A 25,748-nucleotide genomic window follows, 5' to 3' on the forward strand; every position below is an offset into this window, starting at 1 on the left:
GAGACACTTTAAAATCAAACAAAAACAACTGAATTTTGTATCTGTCTGGCCATATCTTCCTGTTGCTGTTTACAAGAACACTTATCATCTACCACAAAATCAGACCGGAAATCAGTAATATCACACGACCGCATCAACTGGCTTAATCACAATGTAATTTGGGACAATCTAGAGATGTTATCGAAAAACATCCCGGACCTCATCAAAAGGAAAATTTGCATAAGCAGTTTAAATGCGAAGAAAGAAACCTCCGAGATTGTAATACATATTTCATCAGGGCTCCCTTGGGAGCTGCATTCGCCATCTTACACGCGCATGCTGCATGTCATTGGGTAGCCGGATCCTGGACCTACGCGGGGAATGTTTCCGTTTGTTTTTATGCAAATCTAAAGCCGAGCAATTAATGTTTCTGTGGCTTTAAGCTATCTGGTTTTCTTTCATGTAGATGCCAGTGGAAGAGTTTTGTTCCGTGTCTCTTCCAATGGAAGTCGCCTGCTCCATTGCATTTGGAAGCCTGACAGTCTGTCATATCTATGCGTGTTATACACTGTTGGAATTTTGAGAAAACGCTCTTTCCAAATATGCAAACGTGAATATTTTGCTTCCCCTGGTAACCACTACAGACTCAAACTCAGGCGTGACGTTTTCCGTGACTTGACTGAAGTCAAATTCTTCTTTTTATACTATTAGAGATGTTCGCCAACATCATGCAGTCAAGATATAACGGCTACTACTCTAACACATCACCTCAGAAAATGCATTTCTACAGTGCGTTTGAAAATCATTTAAAGCATGTTTTAGACAATGTATAAAATGCACATCTTGCACATTCAGTGGTGGAGCTATTTCGATGGCGGAATTTAGATGAATCTGTGCACCGGCTATACCGGCAGTGTAAATATTTACATAAATAGTGCATTTGCAAAAAAACATTCATGTGTGGTTCTGGAAATATGTAATCATTATATGTTGTTGTAGAACATTACATAGCTGAGCTTTACAGGAATGAATATGCTTGACAGGACTAAAACTTACAATAGTTTGGAATGAAGCCATAACAGCAATATCTGTAGTCTTAACATTTATGTTTCAGTGCATTGGAACGCCCTTGAAAATGGGGTTCTGTCAAGGTATGATGTGCATTCGAGTCACATCTGATAGTCGGGCTATGCGTGTCATTATGTAACGGCGCTTTTGCTTTGGGTGGACCTACAAATCTGGGAGTGGGCGCACATGTTCCGTCAGTGTTACGGCAGCTATAATGTTTATATCCGTTATCCGACTTTCAATGTTTAAAAGGCATTAGGAAGCCCATACCACTGCGACTTGGGCAAGGTATAAAGCGTATGAAAGCATTCCGAATCTGATAGTGATGATTTATACCACAGTAGTAAAGGGGTTCAAACTTGCTGTTGTGGGAACGGTGCAGGAAAAATGGCACTCTTAAAAGAGCAACCTCCACGTGATGAGCGCTGATTAATATGAATAGCTCTTTAATGTGTGGTTCAGACAAGCTATAAAACACACTTGTGCAACATGTTTCAGATGGAGACGTACTTGTATTTTCGTAATATTTATTCTTATTTATATAAGTTATTGATATGTGTAGTATTTTGAAAACTCAGCTATAATTTTGACATCAATGGTCCGAGTTTTAATATATATATAACCATGGAAAAGACGAGGTGTTGTTGTGTGTATTCCATGGTCCGATTTTTAATATCTACAATGCATTCTAAAGCATATGTTTTTAGAAACTAGTCATTTTTTCTATACTTCGGTGGAAAATCCCATGTATCTTTTTTTTCTAAAGTATTGGCTTATATTGCCAGAAAGCACATTTGCGGAGGTGCATGCAAAACGGCGCTATTCTATCTCTTCAAATAAATTATTTATTAACTTTTTAAACTGCACAGTACTCTCAGTCGAAAGTCTAACATTCAAAGGGAGAGGGGAAAGAGGAGCCAGGGTGGCCACTGGTTCAGTTGCCTCTGTTACCAGGACACGGTGATGCAACGGGCACGGCGATGCGGCAATGGCGACGCTGCCCTCTACGTCTGCCCACTGTGGACGGAACAATGGAAGACCCGAGGTAGTGCATAGAGGGATCATTCCGACCTCCACCATGATCGAGCACTTGGAAGACTTGGTGGTTAGCGTGTGTAACGGTGCGCGACGCTGCTCATGTCATTCGTCATTCATTCTCCCGAAGATGTTCGATGTACAGGCGGCCATGGTCTAGCAGAACTGAAACAGGACGAGTCTTCACAGGTGGCTCGAAGGCGACTTTGCTGGAAGCAAGCTCAAATGTTGGTGTTGCCTAGGGGATGAAGGGGCGACCCTTATACGATAGGCGAATTGGTGTCTGGCGCAGGCAAACCAGTTCGAGTCTTGGCAGTTGATCAGAGGCGACTTGGCAGTAAGCAGGCCCAAACACTGGTGATTTGGGTGAAATGTTAGTGAAGGGAGTGAAGGGGGGACCCTTAGAGGAGAGGCGATAGTGGTCAGTGACGTCATTATGGATGGTCGTGTTTTCCTTATTTGTGATATTTTCCCTGCAACGGTGGAACTTAAGGCGGACTAAATTACAACAGAGCCACAAATGTAATCATAAAGACTCTTAATGTCTAGGGTGAGAACTTTATGAGCCGATGACGATTAGATCCTTGAGATATTAACGGATTGCAAAATGTCAACTTCATCTCTCTCACCACAGAGGCTCTTCGCAATTAACAAGCATTCACATGGATAAACTCTTCATTCAGTTAAACGTAAGCGCAAAGAAGTGTTTTCATTCCCAGATTCTGAAATAGCGTCTGAATATGAAAAAACAGTGCAATTTATCCAAAGAGAGTGATATTGACCTAGACATGTCAACAAACATGAGTGACACTGATGGTGTAAGTGGCTCCATAGATGTAAATGCTCTTGCCTCATCTGACATTTTCTTGGATAAACTCAAAGCGGCACTGCAAACTAAAGACGTCTTATCAGCCCTTTGTACCACAGTAGCAGATGTTTTCAGGGAGGAGATGGAAACTAACTGCTGCGAATAAGGAGCTTGAACACTCTGTTTCAACCCTAGGGATGAGCTGAAGGAAAAGGAACATATCATTGAAAATTTGACATATAAACTGAATGGGAGCGAGCAGTATTCTTGCGGGAATAACGAAAATTAAGTGGATACCTGAGTAAGGTGGGGAGAACACTGACGATCTGGTAGTATCGTTAGCCAAGTCAGATTGGGGTAACTGTAGATCCCAGAGACACAGACATCAGCCACAGACTACCGAAACGTCCTACAACTATCCAAACCCCAACCCGTGCCATAATTGTACAATTTGTCAGTAATGCCACAAAACGTTTAATCCTGCAGGCAAGATCTAAACTGAAGAATCTCAACATACCAAACCAACCAAGGATCTTCATCAATGAAGACCTAACAAAAACAAAGGCTATGCTCGCTGGTAAGGCTCGGGCCCTCATAGCTGACAAGAGGGTGGATGGTACATGGGTCACTTCTGGTGTGATACTGATAAAGTTGAAGGATGGCATTGTGATAAAAGGTTACTAACAAAGCCATTTTGATGAAGCGAATGCAGCTAATGTTGAAAGTGACTATCAGTCTGAGTCAGAAAGACCAAACTCCAAAGTAACTTACTTGAAGTAGATCATGTCATAATACACAGCGTACAGTAAATTATAACTTTGTGAATTGAACCTCTTTTCAGATTATCTACTGTGGACAACGAGACTGTTCCGACTTTAAGAAATATAGCTACTCCACTGAAATGTGCACTGGTATCCCTCTGATGATATAACAATTAACTAGTCGCTTTCAATCAACCTATGTTACTTGGAACGTTCTAAAAAGCGTATTTCAATACGTATTTCTAACATTTTGGGCTGTTGGCATCAAGTAAAGTCATGTTTAGGTCTGACAAGCCACTCTAGATGTGTAGTTGCTGAAAACTATTCGCTAACAAGCCACTCTGGATTATGTGCTTCTGCTGGCGAAGTGTAAAATCAAAACTCATGTTGCATGCTTTTGTAAACGTATTCACCAAGTGAATGATCGGCAGGTGATCTTTTTATTATCCAGTTATACCTCTCAATTCTCAGTATATCAATGACGAGACATTCGGTCAAGATGTTTAGCAATGTTTACAAATGAGGCATGACTTAGATAGCGGAAGTATTCTATGATCTGGATGTATATTTCATATAGTTTTGTGGTTTATGTCTACTAAAACTACATGCTTTTAGTACCAAAATGTGATAAAACAGTGAAACATGAAACAAATTACCTTTGAATTGGAATATCCATTGATCACAGCTTCTGTCATCATCACTCTGTCACGGTCGCGGTTTCACATTGTACGAGCACGCGCTAGGACAGAGGCCATGCTGTGAAAACTTTAGGTGCTGTAAATTTACTTAACACGTGTAAATTCAATATCTTACTGCTGAAACGCATGTATCCCTCACTTTATTACATATTATGTTATTCGGCTGTACTTGAAGACAAAATTACATAATCGTTCTTTTCTGCCTTCTGTTGCTCAAGCTTGGAATGCACTTGATATTAATATTAGGAATGTAGATTCCTTATCTAGGTTTAAGCATTTGATTTCCACAGAAACAAAGATTTCCTCAAATTTTACATACATTGCTAGTTATGGCCGACCCGAAACCAAGTGATTCTGTCTAGAATTAGGCTAGGTTGTAGTGATTTAAAAGCACACTTATTTGACTGATTTGTTATTGATGATCCCACTTGTTCATGTGTCCATAACAGAGAAGATGCCTTCCATTTCTTTCTATCTTGTCCCCGCTATGCCCAGTTTAGACTTGATAAATCCTTTGTCGTTAACCACCTTAGCATACATACTGTAGTCCACGGCAATGACGGTTCATCTCCTTCAGGCAATGAAAACATTATAAAATCGGTTCAAAATTACATAACTGAACCCCTTTACGGAATTTAAGTAACAACCTAAGAATATAAAATACATTTGGTGTCTTTATTCTTTTTTTATTTTGACTTTGATTCATTCATTATTGTCTTAATGTCTGATCCATGGAATTGATTATTATGCACTAGTTGCGGAGAACATTTGACATAGGCCTTTTGGCCTGTTTGCTTATCCTATTTCCATTTTGTTATGTCACAGAACATGTACAATGTGAACATTCATGGCATAAAATATGGTTTAAATCACACAAAAATCCCAAATGATTTATTGGAATAATTTGATAGATATATTTGCTTTATGATCTGTGTGTATTTATAGAGTTTAGTCTTCCACCTTTGCACTATCCAAGCAGATGAAACTGGTTGGCTGTTTTCTTCTGTTGATCATTTTACTTCAAAAGTGCATTCTATTTCTTATGCTAGTGTAATTAACGCACGAAAAGAAATAGCGAATGGGATCTTCGTAGTAATAGCCACAAGAACAAGAGGAATTTGAAGATATAAATGGTTCATATTTATGTGCGTTTAAATCGCTGCAACAGAGCTTGATCCAGAGTTTAAATTTTAGTAGTTGTGACTATTAGTATTTGACACATTAATCTGTTTCTTAAAACTACCCAATGTAGCCGATTCTCTGTGATCGGTAGCCAAAGTATTTCAAAATGTTACTGTATCTAGGAGAAATGACTTGGCATAATTTGCACTTTTACAATCGATAGTTTGGTGTTTCAAACGGTTTCGGAAATTGTAGTTTGTAGTGTCAGATACCTTAGGAGGGACGAGATAACTCAAATGTTTCGGAGTTAAATCATTTACCATTTTATAAAAAGCTGTTAGTTTCTGGATGTATTTTCGAGTGCTTAGTGGTTGTCGCATGAAAAATAATACAGTTCTAAATGCATCAAGACAAAGCGTTTGAAGTGTTAGTGCATGTTGCTTGGTACAGTTGTCCCAAATGTGACAACAAAAGTAAAAAATAGGCAAAACAAACTGTTTGTATATTGTTGGTAAAGTTTTACGTAAGAAACGACGTTTAAAACCTCTAAGACAGTTTACAATGGGTGCAACCTTTTTAGCGATACAGTTAACATGGTCAGTCCAGGAACAATCGTGCTATAAAGTAAGCCCTGCTTGATGGACATTTACCTGATGAAGGGGCAAGAAGTAGCCCAGAAACGTCGTGTTGTAAATATTAAAGAAGTTGTACATCCATACCATACGTTGTTATGTAAGCCCCAAGTGTTTATGGCTATTAACATATTTAATATTACTATCCTTAATTGTGAAATTTCGTTTTGGACTGTATTTTACGAGAAAATTGTATATAATCTGATTTATTAGGATTAAATGTATGTTGCCTTTTGTCAGACCAATCAGAAATTGTATCCATATCATTATTTAGACATAGAGGAGTTTTGTCAGGGTAATATGTTACAGCATAATGTGATGTGTAATCTGCGAAGAGACGGCTATTGCTGTTAATTCCTTCAGCGATGTCCTTGATATAAACTATTAACAATAGGGGTCCTAAGACAGAGCCTTGGGGAACCCCGGCTAAGACTGATCTTCGATCAGATGTGTAACCATTTATTCAACTCGCTGAACTCTATCTTTATATATATAACTCTCAAACCATTTCAACAAGTTACCCCGATATCATGACGTCTTAGCTTATGTATAATACCTTTATACCAAACCTTGTCAAAAGCCGTACTTACGTCACAAAATACAGCCCTAAATTCCTTACTGCTATATAATGCACCCGATATTAAGTCATACAGGAACGTTAAATGATTTACCGTTGATTCGCCTGGCGTAAAACCGGATTGTAAGTTTGTAAGCATTTATACCTAAAATGATTAAAAACATGTTTAAAGATGCATTTTTCGAAATGTTTGCTACGCAACTTGCCAGTGCGACTGGTCGATAGTTAGGGCATACATTTATACTGCCTTTTTGTGTACAGGAACAACTGATGCCTCCTTCCGGATATCAGAAAAGTGCCCAGTCAGATGATGAATTACGCCTTTTTGCGATTTTATGATTGCGATTGCGTTTACGAATCAATTTACGTACTTCACTGTTCATCCAGGGGGCATCTCGAGGCCCTATCGTAACGACTTTATTTGGAAAATATCTATCGCATAATTGAAGAATTGCACCAGTCAAGTCGCTTGCGATATGGTTAATATTTTCAGAGGCGTAATATGGCAACCAAGAGTATATAAGGTATTTTTAATTCCGTCAAAAGCAGCTAGTGTATAATTATATATTTTTCTCTCATAATTAATCGATTTTGCAATCGACTCTTTGATAGTGACATATACAGGGCAATGATCACTCCACACAGGATCTAGAACACCCGACTATGCAGTCCATGCGCAGAAATGTTCTCAACCCTAAACCGAACTTACTTATGAATGGGATCGCGTTCCAAGATGTTGACAGTCATGAACACCTTGGAATAACACTGCAAAACGACTGTTCATTGGACGCACACAATAACAACATTATTAAATATGTTCGTCCCATGATAAATTGTCTTGAAAGTTTAAAAGATGGCTTGTCCAGAATAAATACTAGAGACCATGTACAAATCCTATATCAGTCCTTCTTTTGGTTACTGCTCTCTTATTGGGACAACTATACAGATCAGCAGGTCCGTACTTTAGAAAAAAACTACATCTAGATGCCCTCAGAACAACATGTGGTGCTATCCGTGGAACAAGCCCTGAAAAGATTTATCGCGAAACTTCCTTTACTTCGTTGAGTGAAAGGAGAAAATACTATAAATTGCTAACACTTTATAAAATGTATCATCGTTTATTTCCCGACTATCTGTGCAATCTGTTACCCCCATTACTCGAGGAAAATAGTTGTTATCCTTTATGTGATGGCACTAATGTGAGAAACATGTACTGCCGAACAACAAGAAATGCCAAATCATTCATTCCAGACACAATCAAACGCTGCAATTCACTGCCTCTCGAGGTTAGAAGTTGTAAACATCTATCTGATTTTAAAACCCTTAACAACAAACAAAATAAATGTAATTTTTACTTTGATGTATATAATGGTAGTAGAAACTGTGAAATAAATGAGTTTACTGAGACTAGGATTTAGTGATCTTAACTGGAACAAAGTTCAAAGATATATATATCACAAAACCCAGTCTGCTCTTGTGGGCACCAAATTGAGAATCCATATCATTATTTCTTTACTTGTACTAGATATAGTGAAATAAAATACTCCCCAGGGAGTTTTTTTGAAATGGATACATTAAAACCTGTTCATAATTTCATAACTAAAAGCAGTCGATTTGTATATGCTTAGGTAAGTTTCGTAATATTATGACTGCAAAATCTAAAACGCTAGAACGCTTGTATGCCTGTGTGTTAACTTGTTTTCATTACAGCACATATCCCCATAGGGGCGGTGGGGTAGCCTAGTGGTTAAAGCGTTCGCTCGTCACGCCGAAGGCCCGGGTTCAATTCCCCACATGAGTACAACTTGTGAAGCCCATTTCTGGTGTCCCCCGCCGTGATATTGCTGGAATATTGCTAAAAACGGCGTAAAACCATACTCAGCATATCATCATTGTTAATTGCATCTTTGCTTCATTTACTTATGAACACATGCTTTATTTATCTTTATTTATCATGAGTTGTTAATAATTTTCGTTTAATTGTAACCATCACGGTTTTTTGGAATTGTTATATTGCTGAGGCGGTATTTATGTAAGCATTAAATGCTTGTTTACCAACCCAGGTTTCAGAAAATGCAAATGCTTAAACCAAGTTGTATCCTTCCAGTTCCGTATTCTTAAATTTAAAGCTTGGTTTAAACAAGCAAACAAGCCTAAACGACTTATATCAATGCCGCTTCATAATACATGTATAGGTTCATATACACACACTTCATTTATAGGGGTACCATTCATCGAGAGGGAAGGTTTCCCAACAGGTTCATTTTTGCTTTATACTTGGATAGTTTCAGTTTGGTTTGGATCTAATTTTGCTTGCCAGGTTTCCGTCCATTTTTCTATGTATAATCTGAGTTAAGAGTAAATGCGCTCGTATAGGGATCGTCGAATATTACATAGAGTGACGTGTCTTCTGCGAAATGACGCATATTATTTAATTACACATGCGCAGGGTTCTTATTACGTTATAATATCACCCAAGTTCAACTTGTAATCTGGCCATGCCAATACTCAGTTCCATCAAGTCGCGACAATATAAGGAACAGTCACCATGCGTTAAATACAGTTCTGGTTGTAAATTCAATTTAAATGAAGAATAAGACTCATATCTGCTACTACATTACAAGCTAAATGTCCATTCCTGAGTTAAGATATCAGTAACACGTTGCTTAAATTCTGACAAAAAATACTTCAACACTGCCAACACCCTCACACACTCAAACGTAACCAAATCCGTAGCTAAATAAAACTTGCTTAACCGATGAAACCCATGTATGGCGATCAACATTATCCAATAAGTACAACATTTCATATGCTTTACGTGGATACCTATGACTAGGCATACGAGTAACTCTAAGCCAAAATTTAACACATCTCAACAAGGAAGCCAAATAACATTCAGAGCCCTTGTAATAATGTTAAGGAACCGTTTAATCGCTAAATGTTGATTTCTCTCTACACACTCTAGACGCTGAAGGCCGGAAAAAACTCGGAACCGTATAGCAACATTGGCATAATCTGAGAATCAAATGTTCTAAAGAAAACCTTATAGGTAAACTGCTCATAGCAATACATCGTTCTTAAAACTTCAAATAAGGCTTTAAAATTCTTGGTCTTCATAACAAAGAAATTGCAGCTCTGTGGAAAACCTAGTTGGCTTGTAAGAACTAGGCCCAAATAGATATAATTAGAAACTACAACCACATTAGTCCCACTGTAAGTTCACTTTTAAAAACGCGATAATTTTCCACCTCTTCTGAAAACCATTATTTTAGTTTTAGACATATTAGCCGTCAAATCCCATGATTCACAATAACTTTGGAGAATATCAAGACGCTTCTGTACACCATTTACATTATCTGCAACAAAAACAACGTCATCTGTGAAAAGTAACAGAATGACTTCAATGATATCAGGATATATCTAAACACCCTACTGCTTGAATTAATTATTTCATTCGCCAACTCATTAATGAACAGGCACAATAGTACAGGACTCAAGACGCAGCCTTGCCTTACTCCATTCGGACATTCAAAGAAACCTGAAAGACCTTCGTCTTGACACAAGATTTTAAAAACTTATACATATTCTTAACGCTACAACACAACTTTCCCTTCAAACCAGTCCTGGCGAAGAATTAAAACAATTTATATCTATTAACACTATGAGGTGAGGTTAGGTGAAATTGGGTTTTAAGTAGTGCTTGAGAATAATTCGCTCATATGACGACGTGCATGCGTGTGTATGTGTAGGTGCGGCTGTTTGTACTAGCCAAAACTTAAGCTGGTCTTATAGTGCTAGCCCACTGAGATACCATGCCGCAGTGAAGCATGAATACCCCACTCAGACACATTATACTGACTCCGAGCCGACCAGTCCTTGATGTACCCATTAATGCTGAGCGCCAGGCAGGGACCAACAAGTACCATATTTTAACGTCTTTTGGTATGACGCGGTCGGGGATCGAACCCGCGACCTTCCGCTCTCCGGGCGGACGCTGTAACCACTACACCACGGAGGCGGTCTATTAACACTATGAAAGGCACCTGAATCATAAATAGTGTTGAAGAGCTTAACCATATAATCAATGAGAAAGAATTTACCATATAAAAACATTTCCGCCCAAAGTGTATCAATACCTGCTGATTTACCCAACTTCAAGTGCCTCAATGACAGAATGACCTCGTCCTGAGCTAGAGGACAATCAAACTGCTCCCCCTCGTCATCACTATCAACTGAATATGTATCCAAACAAATCCCACGATTCTCAACAAGGATGTCAGTTTTAGTTGACTCGCTACCAGCGCTGTTAAATAATGCAGGGAAATGAGTAACCCAATCTGCATATTCAAATTGTTAGAGAGTTATCTCCCCTGAGTATCCCCGGAAAAAAAAGTTGCTAAATACCAACAGTAAGTGTACGGAATTCGATGAAAATTGGATAAAGAACAACATGAGGATATCTGTCGATGTTTGGCGTGCCAGGGTCGGAACATTTGCGCCGCTTAAAGGAGTTAAACATATTGAAATTGTTCGATCCTACCAGTCTACATGTCAGTCGACGCAAGGTATTGACATTTTATGCAGACTACTTTTATGTAGTACTCTGCTACTCGGTCTGCTCACTGATAGAATCGACAGCGAGGAATTCACCATTCACCTTAACTCCACCAACTTCACTTTGCACTGTGTTTTTTCAAACTCTGTGACGTCACCAATGTTTACACATCGAAAACTGGACACCTGTGCTCTACCAAGTCAGTGTGTCATATTCTCACTGTTGCTCAAATCTGGAGATGATGAGTTGAGCCCAGGACCTGTCAGTAGGCAGCTTGATGATTAAAATCAGCAAAAGTTAAACAGATTAAGGATTCAGAGGAAAGGCTATCTAGAGATGTGAAATCAATAAGGGAGTACATAAAATCTCTCCAGTTGGAAATGACGGATTTGAGAAGTGAAATGAAAACAAACAAGGAAGAACAGGAGGGAATGAAACTTACTTATATGACAGACATAGAGGAGCGTATAGACGATCAGGAAAGGCGAAATCGGAGAAAAAATATGGTACTATATGATGTGCCAGAAAACAGAAATGAAACCTATACTGAAAGCAAGAGTAAGGTTTTAAACGCCCTAACAAAAGCTAGAGAGTCGACGGACCTACCCCCATTAGTACCCATAGATATAGAGAGAGCATATAGGATCACAACAAGTAACACTGGTAACACCAAGATAAGACCTATTATCATAAGGATGATGCATTAGGATGATAATGGAGATCTGTTAAAGTTGAGGGCCACCCTCACATAACAGGGATACGGAGTAGCAAACGACCTCACAAGATTCCAAAGGCAAGAGCTTTACAGACTCCGGACATAGAAGCCAGACGCCAGACATTTCTACAAAGTTAACAAATCTGTGCATGAGCTAAAAAACACAGGAACGAGATAAGACAAGACAGTTCTGAAGACCGAGGACAGGCCCGGACTTCTGGAAGCACCCTGACTCTCAGATTTGCCTCCAGAACCTCGGACAGGGGATAGTCACGATAGGGGTGTGGCCAAGGCGGATCGTGTGACAATGACTATACGGCGCTTCAGAAGGATTCGAGTGACAATGATAGTGACACTGATAAACAACCACTTACTAGCTGTGCTGGTGGTGTAAGATTCATGTTTTGAAACATTTCAGGTTTTTCACAGAAACTGACTGATAATGTGTTTCTTGATTACATTACATCCTTTGATGTTATTGGTGTAGAAGAGACATGGAGTAAGAATCTTGATTTTAGTGATGTATTTAATGATTATGATAGTGTTTGTAAAAGTGCAGATAAAGTAGCATTATGTGGAAGACTGTCTGGTGGTATGCTAGTTATGGTACGAAACAAATCTATCACATCACATAAAGTGGTCCAAAATAATGGATAACACAATATATATCTTATTTGATAAATGTCTCTTTGGTCAAGATGCTGACTTATTTTATAGTTGTACTTATAAACACCCAGAGGGATCTTCGTGGTACAATATATTAAATGCATACTGCAGAAATGATGTTACAATTTTCCAGGAGAAACTGTTAGAGCTAATATCTGATTTACCAAACATGTATGTGCTATGTGGAGGCGACTTCAATGCTCGAACACGTACTATCCTGATTTTGTTGACGATGACATTATTCTTCACACTGAAAGTAAAGATCACTCGATGTATGATTCTATACTAGATTGCTTTAGTCTTGAACGATTCTCCTGTGATAAGATTATGAACCATTTCGGTAGATGCTTGTTAGATATATGTAGTATTCTAAATATATACATTGTAAATGGTAGATGTGGATCAGATTTGAATATTGGCCAATATACATTTCTTGGTACAAATGGAACTAGTGTTATTGACTACGTCTTAGCATCGACTCTAATTTTTGATGGCATACAAAGTTTTGATATACCTTCACGCGCTCTCATTTACCACTGACTCTTGAGAACGAAAACGTAATGAAACTAAGACAAAAAGCAAAGCATTTAAATTTGTCTGGAAAATGGACAAGTTAACAGAATTTAGAAACAATTTTCTTACTGATGAGAAACAGAGATTATTTGAAAAATATATGGATGTAGTTATTACAGATATCAACAAGACCTCCAATCAAATCAGCAGACTTCTCAAGCACCAAGCAGGCATCAACCCCATCTTCACTGGCTCTCCAAGCCTCAATACCATCATCCAAGTCAATGGCCGTAACCCACCCTCCAAAAAGCAACCCCCCAAAGGAGTGATCTACAAGATTGATTGTGAATGTGGTGACTCCTATATAGGTAAAACCTCCCGCCCCGTTGATACATAAAACCTCAACAGCCAAAGCAGACAACAAATCAGTCCTCTCCGATCACCAACAGAAATTCCCTACCCATCAAGTCAGGTTTGACAGATTCGAAATCCTATCAACCAAGAATCAGGACCTCACAAAAAGAAAACTTCTGGTGGCCATAGAAACCTTTGATCAACAGAGACCAAGGATACTACATACCATCAGCCTATAAAGAATTAATCAAACTATAAACTCTATAAAGCACGCAATCAGCTTGTTATTACAACTTATTCCCCTATGCTTATTGGCTTCGTCACCAGTCTCATTTGTTGTTCTTAGTCTCCCACTGGCTTCTCCCAATCATGTACCAGTTGTTATTCAATTACATGTTTGTAGTTGTTGATGTTAATTTTCTGTTTGTCAAAACATACTATGTATATATATATATACCTCTCATCATCTGGTTCCATTCACTTTTAGCTTGATAACAATGCAAGAATGTACATAGAAACGTCGGTCCATGCAATAAATAAGAAGTTGTCATCCAAGTTGTATGTTTCATTTTTGAGTGGCCAACTTCTAGAATGCCGCGCAAACCATTAATCCTATCTGAACCAGACAATACAGTGATCATATACAAGATGTTAAGGAAATATTTTGAATGCCCGGTGTAATGAAGCAATAAAGATAGACAGCAGTATGTTTTATTCGTTAGATGTTACATGAGACGACATTTGTTCTCACGACATGGGAACTCTACAGGACTGGTTATAATGATTGATGGTAATCTGACAGCAAGAGAGGATGAATAGAAATTGAACCAAAGGTAGACAGCATTTCAGCTATATCATGATGTCAATTACCAATGACATGATTGTATTTATATTTACACTAGCAATAGCTGGTACGCCAAATAAACAACATATTAATCATTTACATTAATACAGCATTACTCCAGTTCAGAGTATTGGAAGTGAGATTCTTTCAGTGAATATTATGATCTTCAATATTGGCGTTTTCGCAGATACTGCGCCTTATAATTGAAGTTTGGGAATAACCGAGTTTGGGCCAGACAAACTAGTGAATGACATCGATGAAGGCAATAGGGTCACGATGACATGAAACAACCACACCTTATTACCGGGTTTAATTAGCTACCCATTACAAGCATTGGTTGCTGGGCGTATATTCTATACAGAATCCGCTTTTGTCACGAATAGGTTGTATAATGTTAGATAAAATATTGAAATAGCATATTTTCATCGTACTGTTTGGAATCGCCTGGGGTATTCGAAGCTCAACTGGTCCTCAGCAAACCACGTGTGTCACCACAACCAGCTAATGAGTACCAGGTATTCATAATGTGTGATGGTTTGCGTGTGAGGGAATATGGTTTTACGCCGCTTTTACCAATATTCCAGCAATATCACGGCGGAGTACACCAGAAATGGGCTTCAGAGACTGTACCCACGTGGGGAATCGAACCCGGGTCTTCGGCCTGATAAGCGAACACTTCAACCACTAGGCTACCCCTACCCCGGTTTGCGTGTCGGCATGTCCAGTAAATACTCTTAATATCCACCATTAGTTTGCCGGGGGAAGGCACGGACCTATACGTAATAGAATATATCTAAAATACTGTCGGCAGAGGTGTGAAACAAAATATGGTCACTCGTTCATAATACGAGAGTTGTTTTGTTAATACTTATTTCTAATGCACCAAAACAGTTCTAAATTGTCTGAAGCCCTGAGAACGCTTCGATGATGGATGATAGATACACAATATATAATAACAATGGCAGATAGAAGCTTCTTAGTGACGGAGACCTATACAAACGAGTGGTGAGTTTCTTTCAGGTTTACTGCTGTTAAAGTTTGGATGCAAATGCAGGATATAGATTGGATAGAAGAATCACGTCTTTTGTCTATTTACTTGGCATTCCAAGTTGGCAATTCATATCGAAACGTGTGTCGCATTTGCACTTCATTCCGTTGACTGTGTGCCACTCATGCAGGTCATAACAGTTGTTGTCACCAAGGATTTCGCATTGTTCTGGAACAGAAAACGCAGGGGTTAAACATGTCCCTCCTATTGTCTCATAAATTCCCAGCTATTATTATGATAACATTTCACCCATTTGTCTATAGATGAATCTTGAGGAATTACGTTGTTTTAATAAAACGCCTCCAGTACATTTATTGGAGTTTCATTGTAGATCATTTGATGTTTGAGATTCTCATCTTTGTGTTCAACTCTTTCAGTGGCCTGGCTCCAGTATACATCAGTAACTTGATCTCAGTTTACAACCCCAGAAAGCACCGAGACCCAACTCCTCGCGAGTGCTAGACATTCCACTGACGAGGGAAAAAAATGATGACATATTTTTTTTCAAAAGCAGGGTCGTGTTTGTGGAACTTGCCACCAAACATTCAGTACATTGAAGACCTTGAACTATTCAAGCGTGTCTTGAAAACACACTTTTTCAGTGCCTTTGCCTAAGCGTTTCTGAGCAAAGGTGTTGGAAGATGCGCTATATAAATACCAACTTTACTTTATTATTATTTCGAAATTGAATCAAAGATTATGAACCGACTGAATATGTATCATTTATTAACAATTAAAAGTATCTTTCATTAAGAAAGGTCATTTACTCTACATTTTGTATAATAAACATACGGAAAAAAACATGATGGTAATGTTCCTTTCAAATATATTATCATTCTATAAGTAGAATTCTGTACGTCTAACACATACTCCTTTCTAGGATTACAAGCATCAGGGAAATGACTGATTTCGTATTGCTATCCAATCCCTTCAGGAAAGATGGGAAATGGTGATTCATTCAAGATGGCATCGCTACGATGTATGGAACCAGGGGACATAATTCCGGTCAGGTGATCTCAGTTATATATACATCACAGATTCTAAGCGGGATGCTACTTTCATCGGATTTCATCTCATTGCCATCGGTATGCATTCTATCTATCTACCTACCTACCTACCTACTTACCTACCTAAGTACCTACCTAAGTATCTATCTATCTGTCTATCTGTCTATTATTAGTATCTTTTTTAATCATATAATAAAATACAATATATATTTTATTATATGAATATAAAGATACTAATCATAGACTATCTATCTACCTGTCTATCTTTCTATCTAACTTTTCTATGATTAGTATCATTTTAATTATATAATACAATACAATATATATTTTATACATATAAAGCCACTTATCATAGACTAATTATATTATATTGAATTTATATTACTACAGTGCATATATTGCTGTCATTCCCTGCTAACGTGGTCTTATTTCTAAACAAAATTAAATATGTACACCGGTGTCTTTTTTGTTTTGCTATATATACTACTCATCAAAAGTTTAGACTCACTTAAAGCACTCATATGTTACATTTATATATATGGTTACATCGAAGATGAATTTCTCTCTAACTTGGGGGGAACCAACTGCAAATCTTATGCAGATGAACTGCACGAGGATCATGCATCAAATTGCTGAAAATAGCAGCGAACAGCCGCGTTTGGGTGTAAAGATTTGTTAGGAATTCGCCAATTTTGACTGAATTTCATCACTTATTGAACTCAGGACAGTAATCTTTTCAACGTTACGAATTTGTTTTACACTACACCAGTTCATGTGTAAACAGTACCTTTTAACAATTTGGTATATTTTGCAAAATCCAGTTTAGAACAGTTGACTGATGTAAGTGGATGCATGAGTCCAAACTGTTGATGGGTAGTATAGTAAAAGCAACAGAAAACATACCTTCTGCATCCTCGTCAATGAGCCACACATGAGTCTTCCCGTTCATAGAGTTGCCATCATTTGGACAGGTGAACGCATCACAACCGTAAGGCGTCAGACCATTAACACAGCCGTTGTCGCCCATACACCCTGCAGCCGCATCCAATTATATTTAACAATACACGACGCGCCTTGTGTTTACTCGTTAATACTCTCAAGTATTTATGTTAAAATAGCTATATTGTATTTCCTATATGGAATATTTTAAAGGAAAACCAAGTTCTACGGATAGTCAACTTCTTTATTGCAATGAGAGCGACGTTTCGGTGTAGGTACTAACACTATTATCAAGCAAGTGATACAAAGAGTTGTAACATGGAGAATATATACATAGCTGCATAGTGTGTGTAAACAATTGACAAGTTTTTTTTGTTTGGTTTTTTTGGTTTTTTTTGCTGCGTGCATGTTTATTGATACTCGTTAACCCAACAGTCGCCATTTTACAGAACTCTTTTCTCAACTACCATTAAGCTACTGCATGGTTTTCGATGCAGCCATAGTGTTTATAGTGACCATATACCAACAGGGACTTGTGTCGGCATTTTTTACTGCAAACTGTATTCTGATTATTGTTGTTGCACATGCTGCCCAAATTGTTGTTGCACATGCTGACATTCGTCCGCATAATTTTATTTTATTTTATTTATTTTTTCAATCAATTTTTTTTATTTTCATGAAAAAGTAAAGTCTTCCATCATAAGTTGTATATAATGTCATATCTGATATATCATAAGTATATAGTATTACATCCCATATGTCATGTTGTAAATAGCATCATATATGAACATATCACATTGTTTTATAGCACCACATCTGACATATCAAGCTGTATATTGTGTCACATCCAACATATCATGTTGTATATTGCATACACATTCAACATATTTTGTTGTATACGGCGCCACATCTGACATACCACGTTGTATATAGCGCCACATCTGACATATCATACTGTATATAGTGCAACACCCGACATAGCATATTGTATATAGTGTCACGGCCAATCTATCGTGTTGTACATAGTGTATTATCTGATATACATTGTAAATATGTCTTATCTAACATGTGTTGTATATAGTGCCACAATTATTCTGACATGTCATGCTGTGTCTTGTGTCACATCCAATGTGTTGTGTTATATACTCTGCAAAAAAAGAAACGCACAGGTGAAAACTCAGGAATGTAAACACTTTATTTTGTTTCCAAATAAAACTTTAACTAATGATCGCACGAACGTAAAATTTCACATGGATGTTGTCAAGAGTCAGCTTTACAACATGCAGCTATCATTTGTCTCTGAAACCATTGCACCGGGCGTACAGATGGCGTGGAGGTCAGTACCTGTTGTGACCACCTCGAGCTTGCAACACAGCTTGGCACCTCCTGTCCATGGACATGATCAGTCTTTGAAAAAAAAACACTTTAAAAGAGTGAGTTTAGTCTTACGCCGCATTCAGCAATATTCCAGATATATGGCGGTGGTCTATAAATAATCGAGTTCTGACCAGACAATCCAGTGATCAACAGCATGGCCATCGATCTACGGAATTTCGATATTTCGATATGTGTCAACCAAGTCAGCGAGCCTGACCACCCGATCCCATTGGTCACCTCTTACGACAAGCATGGGTTACTGAAGACCAGTTCTAACACGGATGACTTCGTAAGAAACATCAAGACATACCTGACTGATCAGTGACGACGCTCACTCCGTCAGCGGCACATCGATACTTGACACAATTTCCGGTCACGTCCAGGGTGAAGTCACTGTCCAAGTCTTTCGACGCCCCATTCACGCTGCAACCGTCGTCATTGACGGTGTACCGAATCAGAGCTGAAGAAGTTGATGGCATGAATTAATATTAAACACAGCAACATGTTCATTCTGTGTTAAAGTACATTGAGATGATTTATGCTTAGGGTACGGTTACACAGAACCGCGACCCCTATACGGTCGTGCTACTACCATCGGAATCGTGAATCGCAGAGGGTCGCGGTGAGTCGATCCTTTGATCCTTTGCGGTTACACCAAAAATCAAAAATCATTTGCTACTGAATTTCAAGTGATAACAAAACAACTCACCAGTTTTATTGATTACGACCGCTCTTATTCGTCTCATTGATCTTAATCGGGTCTCAATAGAGTCGCTTCTACTTTACGATGCCTATATGGGTGTTTATTAGCGAGTGTGCTACGACACAGTTGCGACCCTCCTTGCAACCATTAGAGCTAAACTTAAGCTTGCTGCCGCATTGAGAGTGCTGTATGAACCTTTGCCGATCGTTGTGACCATCGGCGATCGCTGCGAGTGTATACGACCAAGATGCAACTCAATCAGGATTAGTAGGAATTCCTAAAACTTTGCGATCATTGAAGCAACCGAATGGGGAGTCTGTCACGATCAATGAGACCAAATTGAGAGTGCATTGAGACCTGTGTGATTTCATTGCGACCGCATTTGAGACCCTCTTGCGACTGTCATCGGTCGCACAACCGTTGCGACTGATCACAGAGACCATGTTTGAGGCCATGAAGACCGCGCTGAGACTAACTTGCGACCGTATTGCGAGTCTTTGCGAGTGATGGCGAGCAGAAGCAAATTTGCGGTCGTAACTCGATCGCAAGCTCGGTGTAACCGGGGTGTTAGCGAATGAGAGAAATTATTAGCTCTTTCATTAACGGAAATGTACTTGTCTGCGTGCTTGTTATACATTCAGAAGTTATGTAACAGCATCTTCTATGGACTTTCTGAAAAACTTCTATCAAAACTCCAGAAAGTACAAAACTCTGCAGCTCGACTTGTCAGCAAAGTTCCCTCTAGGATCCACATAACACCTGTTCTTAAGTCTCGTCACTGGCTACCAATCAGAGCCAGAATTGAATTCACGGTCCCGAGTCTTGCCTACCAGTGTTACCATCTTACGGCTCCAGACTACCTTGTTGAGCTAGTCACCAAAGCACAATCCTTCCAGAATGTTAAGATCGGCAGATAGACACCTTCTCACCATTTCCAGACAGAAACTCCGGACATTCGGGTTTCGCTCCTTCAGCTATGGAGCTCCACAGTTGTGGAATCAACTCTCGACTGAACTCAAAATGTCTCCCTCCATTGACTCATTTAAAAGTTCCCTGAAAACCCATCTTTTCAGAACATAATACAATCTATAACTTAACTTTTCAAAAAAATTCACCCTCGTTCTAGCATAACCTTTGCTTTGTAAATATTTGTAAATATGTAGCGCTTTATTATTATTATTATGTATCCATAATTTTGAAACGGTAAATAAGCGAAATGTGTGACATTGTTAATGATATAAACCTTTTCCAACTCGCCTTAGAGGATCGGTGAAAGGACAAAGTGCATTGCCCGTCTAGGAATGTACCTTGTCGTCCTCGACAGGCTTGCTGTATTCATGTCAACTTCAACCTCTTCATGCATCAAGATAATTAAATTTGGTTGGAGGTTAAAACATATACATGTTCAACAATGTGATGGAAATGGTAATGATCGATCGCAATACAATCATAATATCAGAATACTAACCTCCCCCTCACACACCCTCTCTCCAACACGCATGCACGCAAACACACATGCACACATACGCACACATTCTCGTTCGAGACAAAAAACATACAGGGTAACTCTGCTCTGGGCAGAGTTGCTGCCGTCATCGCGTGCTCATGCTCCCATCAAAGGGAATCGTTGTTCTTAGTTACAAGGGGCGGTGGGGTAGCTTAGTGGTTAAAGCGTCCGCTCGTCACATCGAAGGCCCGGATTCGATTCCCCACATGGGTACAATGTGTGAAGCCTATTTCTGGTGTCCCCAGTCGTGATATTGCTGGAATATTGCTAAAAGTGGCGTAAAATAAACTCACTCACTCCTACTTACAACAACTGGTTTGCTTGTTCCACACTCGGTAATGTACTGGTTTTAGTCTGATCTCTCAAATATAGCTTGGAGGGGAGGTAAACAACAAACACACACACACGCACGCACGCACACACGCACGTACACACATACACACACACACACACGCACACACAAATAGAGCAACAAATAGAATGATAATGATGTGAAGTTGTTCATACCATACGGATCGAGGTTCAGATTTAGTGGCACAATCATGTTCGACGTCACCATGGACACCAAGTAAAGGACAGCAAACCCGATGACAACTTGCATCTTCATAGTGCCACAATGAAACTGGAAAGAAATATCATTCGGTTTAAGAAACTAAATAGATACTAGTACATCACGCGGTCAAAGGTACATTATCATAATTCATTTTGTCGCGCAAGAGGTCCGCAGACGCAATCCATGACAATAGCGTTTAATAACATTCCAGTAGATGGCATATAATATTTCGCTTGATATTCGTTGTTTCTGTGAGTTTCTATCACGCAATATATATTGATTGGGGACATTCATTGTGATAATCGGATATCCCCTAAAGAAACGTTCCATGAGAAATGCTCTGAAACTAGCTCAGTATTATGCAAAACAATTATACAAAACCTGCATATTTGAACATTTGGGAGGGAATGGATTTATCCCTGGTGATTTTAACATATGAATTATCTGTTAATCGGTACTTGGCCAGCCGTTGCCGAGGGTGATACTCTGTATTTGTCAATAAAACCACCAGTGATGAATTCTGTGTATCATTTTCACATTACTGTTTCCCGCGTAAGAAATACATGCATTCAAATTAACATCATAATCTTACGTACATATCGTGTGTAGTAATAGGTTTCCATTGCCATGTGGGTCGAAATAGACCAACCTGTTAACTCCTTTTGGGCATTTCCGTGAGGAAATCCTTGAACATAGTTTGTAGAAGAACTGAAACTTTAATAACGCAAAAACGTTTCTGTGTCATTTAATTATATCTTTGGTATCATTTCACGATACTTAGTTTCTGACTTCCGTGCGTCGGAGACAAACAGTCCCACTTCCGGTTATCTAATTTGCATATTTGTCTCATCAAGGTACGACACAGATGTGTTAATGCCATAAAATAACATCACGGATAAAGGCTTTGGTTAGTAGATCGTCGCCAGTTTCATTTTACTGTTCCAACACCATTTCATCCAGGTTCATTTAGAGTGAGGTGTTGCAGAATGTGCATTGGGCATTTCAAGATGTTTAATTCTCAAGTGCTTGTGGTTGCCAAGCTCCTTCACGATGCTCCCAGCCTGTTGGTCATTTCATCAACTTACCCTTTTGGTTGTGCTATGCTTGAACATTTCACATGTTTTCAGTTACAATGCACCAAACAGATTTTTCAAGACGGTGACGACTCTAATCAAGGGTGGTTTGATCAAGGTAACATTCAAGGTAATCAAGGTTTAATCAAGGTAACATTAAAGTCCGACAAAAGCTTAAAAAAATGTTATGTTATATTGACACATTGAGAACATTTCCACATTTACTGCATCAGTGACAAGAATATACGATCCAGTTCCTATTTTATATTTTATTTTCCGTGAGAAAAATTAACTTGCCCTTGCATGTGTTTGTACAGATTGCACTTTTAATACTAATAGGATCGACTCATAAATAACCGCCTCCGTGATGTAGTGATTTGAGCGTCCACCTGAGAGCGGAATGTCGCGGGTTCGATTCCGGCCGCGTCATATCAAGAGACGTTAAAATATGGTACTTGTTGGTCCCTGCATGGCGCTTGGCATTAATGGGTACAACAAGTACTGGTCGGCTCGGAGTCAGTATAATATGTCTGAGTGGGGTATTCATACACTAACTGCGGCATGGTATCTCGGTGAGCAAGCACTATAAAACCAGCTTAAGTTTGGGCTAGTAAAAACAGCCACACGCATGCACGTCGTCATATGAGCAAAATATTCTCAAGTACGACGTTAAACCCCATTTCATCTCACCTCACTCATTGATAATTTGATAAATGGTACCTTAAGACGAAGTAATGGCTTTCATTAGTTTCGTGGACATTTGTATGCTGAATATTTTGCTACCCCGGCGATGTTCTATGAATAATCAATCTATTAATATAATCGTGAGCAGGTATAAAAATGCTCTTCCATATTGTGGAACAATCCCTCCATACAACATCCAGGACATATGCGAGCTTGAGTTCCAGGGAGTGCTAAAAACACAGACTTTCGACGGTGTCTGCACACGAAGCAGACATCTTGGTTTGAAACTGTGCACATAAAGCAGACCTTGTTTTGTCCTTTGATGTTCACCGATCTGGTGTTGCAACTGATTGGTGTTTGTTTAGTGGCTTAAAAATGAGATTTCTTGATTGACTAATTAACTTAGTGAAAACTGATCAATCAGGTATCACAACTACATGTACATTGAACTGTGTTCAAAATGTCACCTGTCACCTACATTGCAGAAAACCGTGTTCAAAATGACACATGTCACTTAATCATAATAATATGAAAAGTGTTCATTGGAATACTACATTAAGAAAATGGTAATTTCGACACTGTCCTTGCCAGAGCGCCTCTGGGCAATTTCTTGGAATGGGCGCTATATAAATATTAATTTTATTATATTACATAGCCATGCTAACCTCGTAGTATACATTTATTAACTGCAGTAGAATGGGTCCAGTGAGTGTTCCCTATGTTTCTACTTACCGACCGCCTTGTTCCCGTGAGTAGAATTACTAGTTTAGTGACGCCTTCTCATTTTATAACACTTTGGATCGACCAATCATTCCGCACGCCAAAGGATGCACCATCTGTGGTACATAATATTGTATACGTTATTTGATTTTTATTGACAATCGTTGCAGAGAATGAGCTTGTGCTATTAAACATGGCGATTTATGATGGCATATGGTGAAACTATTTTCCATTCCCGACAGCGAGCATTCAACCATCAAGCTTACAACTATAATGGTACTTATATCCTGGAGCATAATAGAAGACCATACAGACGATTGCTATGTTTACTTATATTAAATTTATTATTCACCAATATCTTGACTCTGGGTTCACAAAGTACGCGTACGAGACGCAAGAGGTCACAATGTATGCGAAAGTTGGAAGACTAAGCATACGTTATCTGGTTTTAATTGAAATCACCTCAGACTTCTGTATTATCTCCTGCTAGAAGTTAATCCTTCACTACATCAAGATACACGATGTAGCTGTTTGTAAGGATGCTATGTCAACAAACACCCCCGTTTTGGCTTTGTATAACGGCTAAAATTAACCATAATCGGCATCCTTCGGTTTGTTGTATTTTGTAAGGCTGACAATGTTATAATGAGCTATACTAAGAGTCTACTAATATACAAAAAAAGACAAACACAACAGGCATATATCAGAGAGAGCAGATTGTTTGTGTGGCCACCCTACTGAAGATGCACGTCATTATTTCTTTGTATGTCCCAGATTTGACGCTGTAAGAATAAATAAATTTTATTATACCAATGGCTTTTCATTAGAAACAATCTTATACGGAACGTCTTCCATGGACCCACAAATTCAATCACATATCTTAAAATCAGTCCATCTATTTATAATTGAAACTAGGCGCTTTAACTGAGCAAGTCATACACTAAAACCTATAATTCTCAAAGCTATACTACTATGGATCCCGACTGCAGATGCCATGAATGTATACAACCATCATGATGTTAATTTTCCGACTACATGTCATACAATCTACTTTCATTTTAGATATCATCGTTTCTTGTCATGATACTGTTTCATATATCTATGTATATTGGATCGGTCTTCATATCAGTTCTTTTGAGCTTGTTGACCAATCCAGTTCATGAAAATTCTGTCTTTGCTTTTTCATGAAGTAAATATGTTTAAATCACAAAAAAGCAGAATATATCACATGAACCTCATTGGCCGTTGTCATGGGATATTTTCTCACGCTGACATTGCCTATACAACAACGCGGCAACAGCTGAATTAAGCAATGAAAATGACGGAACATGACAAATCAGCCACTTGTGTCAGTTGGTAGCCCGTTACAGCTATATACCCTGCCATTATAAAGGCTTGGAAATACAACAATGCAATGAGCAAATTTAGAAACACAACAATAACAGGATGCAGATGAATAGATTTCAAACCACGGATTGATAGGTGTCTCTATATTATCAAGTTCTAATTGAATCGAGATTGAAAGATTCGCATGAACACAGATGAGTTTTTAAATTGTATGATATCATAAATCATTAGATGAATCTATTTGGCAACATCTGTTGAAATTCAGGAGTGCGTAAATCTAAACTATTATTACGACTTCACATAAAACGTTCCTTTGTCATGACGTCATTTGTACAAATGATTAATGGAACTATATCCGCCCAATTTTTAAATATATGTAGACTTAAACAGGGCTCTGTTTACCGTCTGAGCGTGATGAAGATCATTCAGATTGTGTTTAACCTTGACCTTCTGACGCGTGTAA

The 25,748-nt window shown here is 38.6% G+C and overlaps 1 protein-coding gene and 1 long non-coding RNA gene across 2 annotated transcripts; one reads left to right on the forward strand and one right to left on the reverse strand.

Moving 5' to 3' along the window:
• Positions 1-2,202: 2,202 nt before the first annotated feature.
• Positions 2,203-20,152, forward strand: LOC124285569. The gene is made up of 3 exons (XR_006900841.1): positions 2,203-2,214; positions 2,509-2,512; positions 20,046-20,152. It is a non-coding gene; the product is annotated as an uncharacterized LOC124285569 (long non-coding RNA).
• Positions 14,181-24,052, reverse strand: LOC124285568. The gene is made up of 5 exons (XM_046721818.1): positions 23,951-24,052; positions 21,416-21,530; positions 19,009-19,158; positions 17,286-17,414; positions 14,181-15,543 (listed from the first exon to the last, which is right to left on the reverse strand). Exons 2-5 carry the CDS (start codon positions 21,513-21,515, stop codon positions 15,416-15,418), a joined length of 507 nt encoding a protein of 168 aa, XP_046577774.1. The 5' UTR covers positions 21,516-21,530; positions 23,951-24,052; the 3' UTR covers positions 14,181-15,415.
• Positions 24,053-25,748: the final 1,696 nt, after the last annotated feature.

This window comes from Haliotis rubra, unplaced genomic scaffold, assembly GCF_003918875.1.
Source record: "Haliotis rubra isolate DU_JTF1 unplaced genomic scaffold, ASM391887v1 Scf362, whole genome shotgun sequence".
In the NCBI taxonomy this organism is placed as follows: Eukaryota; Metazoa; Mollusca; class Gastropoda; order Lepetellida; family Haliotidae; genus Haliotis; species Haliotis rubra.

Excerpts from the sequence above, each read along its gene's own strand:
- LOC124285568 (XM_046721818.1), bottom strand. The coding sequence starts at position 21,515 with ATGAAGATGCAAGTTGTCATCGGGTTTGCTGTCCTTTACTTGGTGTCC. Across the intron at positions 19,159-21,415 it reads TCTGAACCTCGATCCGTATG|CTCTGATTCGGTACACCGTC; the intron begins GTATGAACAACT and ends CAACTTCTTCAG. Across the intron at positions 17,415-19,008 it reads CGTCGTCACTGATCAGTCAG|GGTGTATGGGCGACAACGGC; the intron begins GTATGTCTTGAT and ends ATGCGGCTGCAG.